This window comes from Perissodus microlepis, chromosome 13, assembly GCF_051167445.1.
Source record: "Perissodus microlepis isolate ML-2025 ecotype Zambia chromosome 13, ASM5116744v1, whole genome shotgun sequence".
Taxonomy (NCBI): domain Eukaryota; kingdom Metazoa; phylum Chordata; class Actinopteri; order Cichliformes; family Cichlidae; genus Perissodus; species Perissodus microlepis.
In genome coordinates, this window is record NC_140473.1 from 29,795,261 (window position 1) to 29,806,705 (window position 11,445).

General features: G+C 41.9%; 1 protein-coding gene across 4 annotated transcripts; it reads right to left on the reverse strand.

Moving 5' to 3' along the window:
- Window positions 1-437: 437 nt before the first annotated feature.
- Window positions 438-5,202, reverse strand: LOC146375340 (uncharacterized). Of its 4 annotated transcripts, none has more exons than XM_084948344.1 (2): window positions 4,065-5,202; window positions 438-3,966 (listed from the first exon to the last, which is right to left on the reverse strand). In XM_084948344.1, the coding sequence occupies exon 2, from the start codon at window positions 2,503-2,505 to the stop codon at window positions 871-873; it is 1,635 nt and encodes a 544-aa protein (XP_084804470.1). In that variant the 5' UTR covers window positions 2,506-3,966; window positions 4,065-5,202; the 3' UTR covers window positions 438-870. The 4 variants fall into 4 exon arrangements, with proteins under 4 accessions (XP_084804470.1, XP_084804471.1, XP_084804469.1 ...); XM_084948345.1 differs by lacking the exon at window positions 4,065-5,202 and having other exon boundaries at window positions 438-2,982; window positions 3,474-4,058; XM_084948343.1 differs by lacking the exon at window positions 4,065-5,202 and having other exon boundaries at window positions 438-2,987; window positions 3,474-4,058.
- Window positions 5,203-11,445: the final 6,243 nt, after the last annotated feature.

Genomic DNA, 11,445 nt, shown 5'->3' on the forward strand with positions numbered 1-11,445 from the left:
GGCTCAGGCCAATGATGTCTGTTAGATTGTCAGTTGTTTAGTGCTTCTGTACAGTTAGAGACGGTGACCCTATTTCAGAATAATTAATATGCGGAAAACACTAAAAGTTGATTGTCTTCCAATATTCTAGCATAACTAAAAAACTTTGACTTTGTAAGTACATATTATTAGTCCTAATGCCAATATGATTCTTCATAACTCCTGCTTTGAAATACTGAACTTTAAAATTTACCTGATGAAAGATGATTTACAGTGGCACTCTGTCAGGATCATTCTGACTGTAAGATCACTGTATTAATCTGAATCCTTCTGAAATGTGCTGTGAATGAATGCTGATGCAACTCACTGTGGGAAAACTGTTAATAAAATGAATCTGTGACACATGCAACACATTCACAGAGGAAGAGGACACAAAGGGAGGACACGCAGAGGCTGTGTTGAAGTCAGAAATCCAAATCTTTATTAAAAAACAGGCGGCGGTAACAAACAGGAAGACAAGAAGTCCATCAAACAGTCTACAGGGTCAAACATACAGAGAATTCAAACAGCAGTAAAAAATAACTGGACACTGAAAAACTTAAAGCAATGTGTGACGCAATAAAAGGAAGCAGCGCAGTATATTCACTGAATTAAAATAATCTAATTCTACTCTACCGTATGTGCTGAGACACTCATCCTTTTTACCAGAGACCTCGCGCTTCGTTCTCGCCCACGGCCTGAAGTCACTAAGGATCACGAGTGGTGTAAGTGGCGTATCAAACAGCGCCGGGCCGGCCTGACCTCCGTGCTCAGACAGTTTTCCCTTGTCGGCCTGCAAAAAATAAACCAAAAAACATATAGCTGTGATTAAAAACATCATCGACATTAAACCTATGGTATTATTGAACATTGTGATAGCCTTTTGAACTCTTTTCTCGTCACGAGTATCTGATTGTTGTGATGGCATGGTGTTGTGTGTAAGTTATGTTGTAGCAAAAAGTTCAAAGCCCTTTTTAGATGCTCGTTTGGTGCCGCTCCCTTTCGCTGGCGCGGCGACTTCCTCCTAGGCTGCTCTTCTTTCTTCGACCTCCCGGGTAGACCACCGGTTGGCCCGTTGCACAGGTGTGAGGGTTTATTCTGCCTCTGAGTTTCACCTGTGTTGGGTGGAGATTGATTTCTCCCCACCAAGTCCTCGTGCGCCGCTGCGCACTGCGTCCAGTGATACCAGGCGTCGCCTTTCCCTCTCAGTTGAACCGCTGTAGCTGTCCGAGCCGACACCTCGTATGGACCAGTCCAACGGGGTTCCTTCCACTTGCGTTTGATGACCTTCAGCCACACTGCCTTTGCGTCCGGGACCTCTCCTCCTCCTGTGGGCTTTTCACAAGCCACCTGTTTGGTGAAACTGGACACCAGCGCCTTTAACTCGTTCCAATAGTCTGCGTGAGACCTGTTCCCTCTGGTGTCCTGTCCCACCGAGCCCACCGTCCAAGGGGCCGGAAACTGTCTCCCAGTTTGCAGCTCGTACGGTGTGAAGTCCACTTCCGGTTTGACCGCTGGCTTGGGATTGTGTGCGCCACAGATTAAACACATCCTGGCCTTTTCCCTTATCATTTCTTTCAACTCAGGATGCCACCAATGACACAAGTTTCTCTCCATCTGTGCTACCCCCACGTGGGCAAGTCCGTGGGCCTCCTCCACCTTCTGTTTTGCCATTTTGGCTGTCAACACGGGGCGCCCGTCTGGCCCCCTCCACAAGTGTCCATCCTGCCAGGCTCCTTTGTTTTTCCACACCCCCTTTTCCTCTGGGGATGCCTCCTCCTGAGCCTGTTTGACTTCCTCCGTCATGTTAGTGGATACTTCCTCTTCTGCAGTTACCTGTATCATTTGTTTCCGTCCTTTGTAGTCTGCCGCCTCTTTTGCGGCTTCATCTGCTTTCTGGTTTCCTTTTGCCACCATGCTGGTTCCTTGTGAGTGCGCTTTGCATTTTATGATACTCACTTCATCTGGGTCAGCCAAGGCCTTTTCCAGTTCCTCCATTTCACTTTTGTGGCAGATAGGTGCATTGGTTGCTGTTCTGAATCCTGCTCTTTTCCATTGAGCCAGCTCCACATGAGCTGCTCCGAATGCATACGCTGAGTCAGTGTAGATGTTCACTCTCCTATTCTTAGCTAATCTCAAGGCTCGAGCTAGGGCTATCACTTCAGCTCTCTGTGCCGACTGCTGTCCCCCAATTCTTCCTGCTTCTTTGACCTGATACTCCTCTCCTACTCTGCAGACTACCGCATATCCTGCTTTCAGTCCTTCTTCGTCTCTGTGGCAACATCCATCAGTGAACCAGTCCTCAGCTCCAGGTATAGGTTCTGCCTTCAGGTCCTCTCTAATTTTTTCTTCAACCTGTGCTCTTCTGACGCAGTCATGGGGTTCCCCTGCTCCCATTAAATCTGCCATGTTTGCTCCTTCATGTGTGAATGTTAGATTTGGGGCCTCTAAGACTTTGCTCAATCTCTGTTGTGCCCGTGGTGACATACTAAATGCTTGTGAGTTCACGTATGCCACTATGCTGTGTGTAGCTCTACGTCACTTTACCTGGATGATGACTCCTCTCCCCCTCACTCAGAAACACTCCTAATATAACCAAGCAAATAAATAATATTGAAGATTTACTTACATCATTACAAAAACAGCAAAAACATCTCCCTTTGATTCTATTTCTCCATTCCTGCTGAACATCAGGCAACAAATATCTCAATAAATCACAGTAAAATGTAAAGCACATATTTTCTCTGCTTTGTCTAACCTCTGCAGAGCCTCTGTCAAGAAAAACATAACTGTAAGCATAAAACAAATATACATTTCATAACACGTCACTGGACAAACCTTGGTCAGTTGATTTCCTCTGTGCAGTGCAGACGAACATCAGTCAGCAAGTGACTCTGCTGGTTCTTCTGAGGAAACACCACCGTCTCTCCACACCGTCACCATCTGTGAGCACAAACTGCCGCTCTGCTCTGCCAGCATGTAGGAAATCACATATCACACACAGGGGTGAAGAAACATCAGAGCTCAACTTTGGATACTTTAGATCTTAACAGATCAACGTAGCTCTTAGTTTCAGCAATCAGTGAGCAGACAAACAATGATACCATACTGATTCTGTATGAATACAATATGGTATTTTCAATACAGGTGTCAAATTAATTTATTAAAACTAATACAGATATATGTATATTTTTTTTGATAAATTAGTTTGCTAAATTATAAGAATATATTTTTATTTTTTTTTCATTTAACAATTGCAACTGAAAGAAATTAAATATTGAACAAAAATATATTGTCACATTCTGAGCATGCTCAGCATGCTGACAGACTTGAAGTTGCTACAGATTTTAAGAAGTGATAATTATAGGGAAGAAACTTCTCTTTTTCATCCGTTTAATCAAACATTTGATGCCTCAGCTGTCTCAGTCCTATAGCGTTCTGCAACTACAACTAACCTGAAGCTTGGATTTGGCTGCAGGTGCCCCTGTACATCCTTCTCAGCAGCACACATGTGGGTACCATTTAATCACACTTCTTCCTGAGCTTTGCTTCATCACAAGACCAAAGGTGGCATCCCGTGTCACAGTCTTATCATCATCCAGAAGAAACATTTGAAGAAACATCATGGAGAAGAAACATTTACGCGCCTCCTGGTTTTGTTTTCTGATCCTGCGAAAAGACTGAGGACAACAAAGCCCAGAGAACACGAGATACACAACATCCAACATTCAGACTCAACAGCCTCCATAAATGAAGAGCACCAGGTTGGTTCAGTTATAGTAGATATAAGCATACTTCACATTACTGGGTATGAATAATAATGAGGAGGCAAACTTTGAAGATGCAGAGCATGATGTCCCATCATCAGACTGTAAACAAACATCCACCAGGCTTCTTTGTTGGCAAAATTGATGATTCTCCTATCAGGGATCAGTAGCGTGTATTAACCTGTGGTATAAGCAGCAGTCACTGAAATATTACTCTTTCAGATAAGAAATCTAGCACATAAAAGCCCGGGTGGGAGGGATCTCTGCAAACTGACTTACCTCTGCAAGTGTGAAGCTCAACAAAAATCTGACTCTCCAGTCACAGACAAACAAAAACCTCCAGTTGGGAGATAGAAAACGCTGTCTGGGTCTTGCTGGATGTTGCTGGTCAGAGTCCACACATTAGCAGAGTGCTTCTTGGTCCCACTGACCCATGTGGACAGCGACTGTGGAGAACTGTTCTGGAAAACAGAGAAGAGAATTAAAATAACAAAAAGCCAAACAGGATTTCCACAAAGACTCTCTTGGAATCAGCAATCAAAAAAACCACTGGTTCATATTTCAATTAAATATGAACAGGTTCCTCAAATGTAAGCAGTTCAGATCTGATTTAATTTAATTTCCTTCACACAGCACATTCGTCCAGGCTGACAGGTAAACATAGAATTAATCTCAGGTAACATGACTCATAGTAGAGATTCAGTAAGAAAGATTGCAGGCTCAAATATTATTACCACACAATCCAAGGACACACCAACAGCTCAGATTTGTAGAACTATTTAAACAAATGTCTTCTGAATATTCAATTCAGGTTCACAGTGGGAGGGTGGGAGGTGTCGTGGAATTTTTTAAATAAAGTCTGCAACACAGAAAGAGCTGTGATCAAGCTATTTATTACTGCGCCAACACACATCAAACATCACAGTTCAGTCATGTCAGCGCTGCCGCAGAAGTGGTGCTCCTACTCCTTTATGCATTCCAAGGAAGAGGGAGGAAGTTACAAACTGATCCTACCACACTTCACGTGCCTCGCTATGAAACCTAACCGATCAATGGTTAAGCTGTTTTGTGCCCTTGGCCTTATCAGCACCTGTAAAGGGAGTTGTTTTCTCAAACTGCTGACGCTGAAGTAAGTTCATCTAGTTTTAGAAACTTTCACTGAACAGTCTATAACAGTGTCACAACTAAGCATATGCATAAGCACTTAAATACTTTAAATGAGAATAACAGAAAATTTCTATTAAAAAGGCTAGAGCCTGTCCCAGTAGTCATAGGTAGAGCACACCTGGACAGGTCACCAGTCTGTCAGAGGACTAACACAGAGACAGACATCAGAGTAACAAATCTATTTAAAATTAATGTAAGTTTGCTGCAGCTGTATGTATGAACATGTGTTTCTGTGCTCACAGTCCACCTCTCAGGAAGCTGCAGTTCACTTTTAGTCTACTTTAAACAGACCTCACAAAAGGCTGATGTAGCTGGATCAGTAGTCTGATTTAAGTACGATAGCTTTGGCCAGGGATTAATCTGGTGCATCGCTTCACTGCAGTCTTACGTATTTTCCCCACACCTGAATGAAAAATACTGATATATACAAATAACAGCTTCAGCTGATGCAGCCTGACTCAATCCTAGATGTTCAGCACACAGAGACACAGAGGTGCCGTTTAAAGTTTAGTGTTAACCTGAGTCACTGATCATTTGCAGTATTACAGAGTCTGGCAGTCTTTGCATGATGTCCACGTCACTGTACGTTTCTAGCTGACTCTCAGGTGTGACAGGTGTGCCAGCAGGAAAGAGTAATAATAACCTGCATCCTGAGGTTTGTCATGCAGGATTAAAGGAGCCAGGCTTTGTTCACACAGCTAGGATTGTATTTTACACTGACCCTGGGTCAGTATAAGTATCATACAGTTTAAACGAAGCACTGAAACTTGCACATATTTATTACAGATGCACTGAAGCTAATCGAGATATTTGCTGTCAGTCTGTGGCTGCGATTAAACACTTTACTGGAAACTTTATTAACTAGTACCTTCATCAGTCATGACAGAAGCTAATATTTCTGTGCTAACATCGTTTAACCAGTAACAGCTTTCCTCCAATATAAGCTAACGTTTACACCGTAACTTTAAGCTAGCACCACAAAGACGGTAAAACACGTAATAATATCTACAAATGCATCTTAAAGCTGTTATATTAGCACTCGGTGTATTACTAAGATAACCACATTAACATTACTGACACTCGCTGACTTTTAATAGTCATTCTATAAATGCTGTCCGTTTAAATGGTCTTACCTGTACACACTGCATATCCACCGGATTCCAGCCAGAGTGGATTCTGGAGTCTTCCCACGCTCCTGTTAGTGATCCTCCATCTGGATGGATGAGAACAACCTTCTGAACAATCTAGCAGGAGATGGCCCATATCTATGGGACTGATTTGTGCTAATAACGCCCATTGTATGGACTGATAACAGCCGAAGCGGGTGAATAAAGTCACCCAGTAGCTAGCTGTGCCATTACCCAGCATACATCACTCCCTCCATAAATGCAATAAACGATAGAAAAGTATCGTTCTACCTGTTTTTCAGGTAGTTGTTTACATTATATAATTTATTGTGTTCCGTATACGTCACTACAATGTGATTTGGAAAATGTCTAAATATACCGACAACAGGCACTTCCGCGGCAATCTCTTCAATCGGAGGAGCCTTCACGTCAATTCCCGACGCGAGGGGGGTACCCTGCGCGTCCATAAGCGAAGCAGAGGGAGCCTGACCATGCGTCACACGTTTGACGAGTTGGGAGTGAGAACGTGTTGGACGATGACGTACACCTAAAAGAGCTCAAAATCAGAAAACGTTGCTCTAAAACATGTTGACATGGTAAATGAAAATGAACAATAATCAAAATTGATCATGCAAACTGAAAGACTACTTACTATGTTTCTCTTGTTACTTCATTAGCCTCAGTGTTCTCAGATCATTCTTTACATAAAAGCACCCAGTTGTCTTGCAAAGAATGTGTAGGATTAGTGAAATCACACACATTCAAAGATACTGGTAGTTATTGTTTCAAATGCCTATTTCATGACAACCAGGCTAAATTCATCGAAAGAGATGATGAAAGAGATTATCTGGATGCTGAAATGATTGTTAAAATACATTAGGCCAATAATAGTAGACCTGTGCTACATTTGTCCAGCTAGGCAACACATATTTCTGCATAAGAGATACATGAGACACCCTTTAAATAAGCAAATTTCATGTTTAAAACATGGAAATGCAGCCAAAATGGACCATACAATGGCCTCAGTGAACACATCAGCACATAAGTAGAGATGAGGAAACTCAATCACATTAGATATTAATATTACTATGAGTAAATTATATATATTATATATTCTGTTACATGGTTTAAAGAATACAATGTGATAATCAGACATGAGAACGCTGTTTCCAGTTATACAAATTTATTTTATTTCACTATTAAAGAAACCAATTATGTGAATAAAAGCTCACCACAAGAACATCTCCCAACCCAGTCTTACAAAGTTGCAGTTACAATAAAAACTGGGTATGGAACATGAACTGTTGCTGAGCTAAAAAACAATCCTGGTGCTGATGCTTGTCATTGAACGTTTTGGACAGAGCTCTTGATTGAAATGCCTACCGTTGTGTGTAGGCATTTCAGTCCAGATGTTATGGAGTTCAGTTCAGCTAAGATGTATTTCTAAAGCACCGGATCGCAAAAATAGCCGCTTCTCGGCTGTTTATATTGTAAGGTAAAGACCATACAATATAAGAGAGAAAAACCCCCAACAATCAGATGATCCCCTGTGAGCAAACCCTTGATGACAGTGTCTGTGACGGTTATCAGTCATCAAGGCCATAGTAGTCTAAGGAGCTTGGAAAGAAAAGCGCCTGGACTTCTTTAAGTTAAAGAAGTCCAGGCGCTTTTCTCCAAGCTCCTTAGACTTGGTGACGGTGGGAAAGAAAAACTCCCTTTTAACAGGAAGAAACTTTCGGCAGAACCAGGCTCAGTGAGGGGCGGCCATCTGCCTCGACCGGTTGGGGGGGGGCACAGCTGTTATAACCCCTGACGCAGCATAGCTTCTAATTCTGAAAGATAGGTAAATACCTTAAACCTGCACTCTATGCAGGACACCAAGTGATGACACGACTTGCAGTACTATAGGAGTCTATGCAGAAACAGTTTTCTCTCTTGAATCTCTGTAATTTTTTTGCTACTGAGTGTCTGGGTGCAGTCACTCATTTTGGGCCAATTAAATCAAATGAATTGAACCTGCGTTAACCAGGTTTAATAGGGAGGGCCAAAGTCGTAGTTGTGCTAAATTTCCTCGAATTCTCCTCGGAGATTTTCGAGTAGCTTCCTTTGTTCTTGAAAGTTCTTTTCCATTTGTCTCATCGCTTCCCGTCCATTCCACATCTTTTTGGTAAGGTCACTAACCTTATTTTCTAAGGCCTTATTTTCTTGTTTGAGTATGTCAACTTGGACATCGTAGTTGTTTATCAGATTGTTATGTTCTTCCTGTGAAACTTTGAGAGTCTGAGCTTGGGTTTGCAACGCCATGTCTTCTGTTTTCAAGGCTTCCTGTACATCACACAGATTTTTCTTGACCTCTTCAAGCTCTCTTTTCAGTGCCTCAAATTCATGGCACAACAACTCCTTTTCTCTGTTGGTCACATTAAAATCATGTTCGGAGTCTTTCTCAGTGGCTTTGAAGATCCGTGATTCTCCTTTCACACCCTCATCGTGTGGTTTCAGTTCTTTTTGAGAATCACCACTCCTTTTGGAAAGCTCCTGGAGGTCCTGTTCAAGAAGTTCGTTATGCCTCGATATGTCAATTTCACGTGAAACGCATTGGAGTTCCAGGGTCTGTCTGAGCTGTTCACTGTCCGTTGTTTTGTTTTCCTCATTCATGATCCTTTTTCTTTCTTCACTCTCTTGTAACTCTTTAAAGGCTGTGTTTGCCTGATGGAGTTTATCTTTAACAGCCCGTATTTCCTGTTGCATGTCATCTTTTTCCTTTTCAAAGTCCCTTTTCAGCTCACACATGCGTTTTATCGTCACATCATTTTCCTTTCTTAAAGACTGGTTGTCCTTTTCCATGTCTCCCACTTTTATAACCAAGCCTGTCTTGCTGCTTTGCAACTCTCTGATTTCTGCCTCCATTTCCTGCATCACCTCTTTCTGTTGCTGGATCTCTTTGGTTTTGGAGCTGTTTAAATCCTTTAGAATTTGGTTCCAATATTCCAGGTCTTGAATTTTGAAGTGAATTTTTTCATTCTCTAGTTGCAGGTCTCTTTTCCTCTTGTTTTTAGAGAACCCACTTCGTTTGAAGAGAACTTCAATGTTTTTTTGGAGAATTTTGTTCTCATTTATGAGCTCTCTTTTTTGCTCCTTAAGGTCGGCGTTCTCGACTTTAAGGTCACGTATGGTAGAGCTTTGTTGTTTGAGAGTTTTATTCTCATTTTTCAGCTCTTTGATTTGCTGGTTAAGTTTTTCGTTCTCGGCTCTCAGGTTGCACACAACAGGATTTGACAGACTCATATTTCAAATTGAAGTTGATGTTAAATCTCTGTACTAACTAAAAGATTTTTTAAAAATACGGTCAACTGTGTCAGAAACTGAAGTTTCGAGTAGTTTAACTGCCTAGTGAATTCTTCCACTATCTTTGAAAGACTGACAAGAATGAGAACCTTTCCCCTCTTTAAGGGTTTTAGTGTGCTGATGTCATAAAGAAGATCAGAGATCAAAGGGATTCTGGTGGAATGTCACTGTGTCTGGTCTGGGCAGTTCTGAATTGAATAATAACAAAATGCAGATTGATGGTAATTGTAACTGATAATGGTTACATGAATTATAAACACCCAATAAATATTATTTAGAAATCCAAACTGTGGTGGAGGTGTGGTCCCTGGCTCAGCCGCAGGGGAGGAGTGATGCAGTGAGCTCAAGGGGGCGGTGCCAGGGAGGCTGCAGGGACAGGTGGTGATGATCTTCCTAACGAGGTTTTCCTTTTTATATAGTCAAGCCGGAGACCAGAGTGAGCAGGAGCATGTGCAGAAGACCAACCGGAGAGTTGGGGAACAGGTTGGCAAACCATGAAAGCCATATGTGTGGTGCTTAAACAAACACTCGTCCAGAGTGATCAACATAACAGTGTGTCGGGTTGACTTTTATACAAACAAACCAAAAAGAACAAAAACATGTCATTGTGAAGCTTTGGCAAATACTAGATTGGTCAACTGATGTGCCGTAAGCATCTGTCAGGCTCTCTGACAGTTAGTTAGTGTTGCCTACAGTTAAAATATGTAATTGTGGTGAAGAGTTAGTATGATTTTACATAAATGGAATCCACATTTAGGAGCCCTTCAGTAAATCCAGGCCAAGCTAAGAAGATGAGCAATGGGAGAAAGACCAAGGACAGAACACATGGAGATGACTGACCAGCGAGCTTTTAATGCTTAAACCTCGTCAAAGTAACTTTTTGTTGTGACTAAATTGTAAAGAGGGATGTGTGTGTATAGAAAGATGGCTGTTAGAGTAGCAGATGTTTAATTTTGTCTAAATTCACTATTAATTCAACACGTTCTCACTCCCAACTCGTCAAACGTGTGACGCATGGTCAGGCTCCCTCTGCTTCGCTTATGGACGCGCAGGGTACCCCCCTCGCGTCGGGAATTGACGTGAAGGCTCCTCCGATTGAAGAGATTGCTGCGGAAGTGCCTGTTGTCGGTATATTTAGACATTTTCCAAATCACATTGTAGTGACGTATACGGAACACAATAAATTATATAATGTAAACAACTACCTGAAAAACAGGTAGAACGATACTTTTCTATCGTTTATTGCATTTATGGAGGGAGTGATGTATGCTGGGTAATGGCACAGCTAGCTACTGGGTGACTTTATTCACCCGCTTCGGCTGTTATCAGTCCATACAATGGGCGTTATTAGCACAAATCAGTCCCATAGATATGGGCCATCTCCTGCTAGATTGTTCAGAAGGTTGTTCTCATCCATCCAGATGGAGGATCACTAACAGGAGCGTGGGAAGACTCCAGAATCCACTCTGGCTGGAATCCGGTGGATATGCAGTGTGTACAGGTAAGACCATTTAAACGGACAGCATTTATAGAATGACTATTAAAAGTCAGCGAGTGTCAGTAATGTTAATGTGGTTATCTTAGTAATACACCGAGTGCTAATATAACAGCTTTAAGATGCATTTGTAGATATTATTACGTGTTTTACCGTCTTTGTGGTGCTAGCTTAAAGTTACGGTGTAAACGTTAGCTTATATTGGAGGAAAGCTGTTACTGGTTAAACGATGTTAGCACAGAAATATTAGCTTCTGTCATGACTGATGAAGGTACTAGTTAATAAAGTTTCCAGTAAAGTGTTTAATCGCAGCCACAGACTGACAGCAAATATCTCGATTAGCTTCAGTGCATCTGTAATAAATATGTGCAAGTTTCAGTGCTTCGTTTAAACTGTATGATACTTATACTGACCCAGGGTCAGTGTAAAATACAATCCTAGCTGTGTGAACAAAGCCTGGCTCCTTTAATCCTGCATGACAAACCTCAGGATGCAGGTTATTATTACTCTTTCCTGCTGGCACACC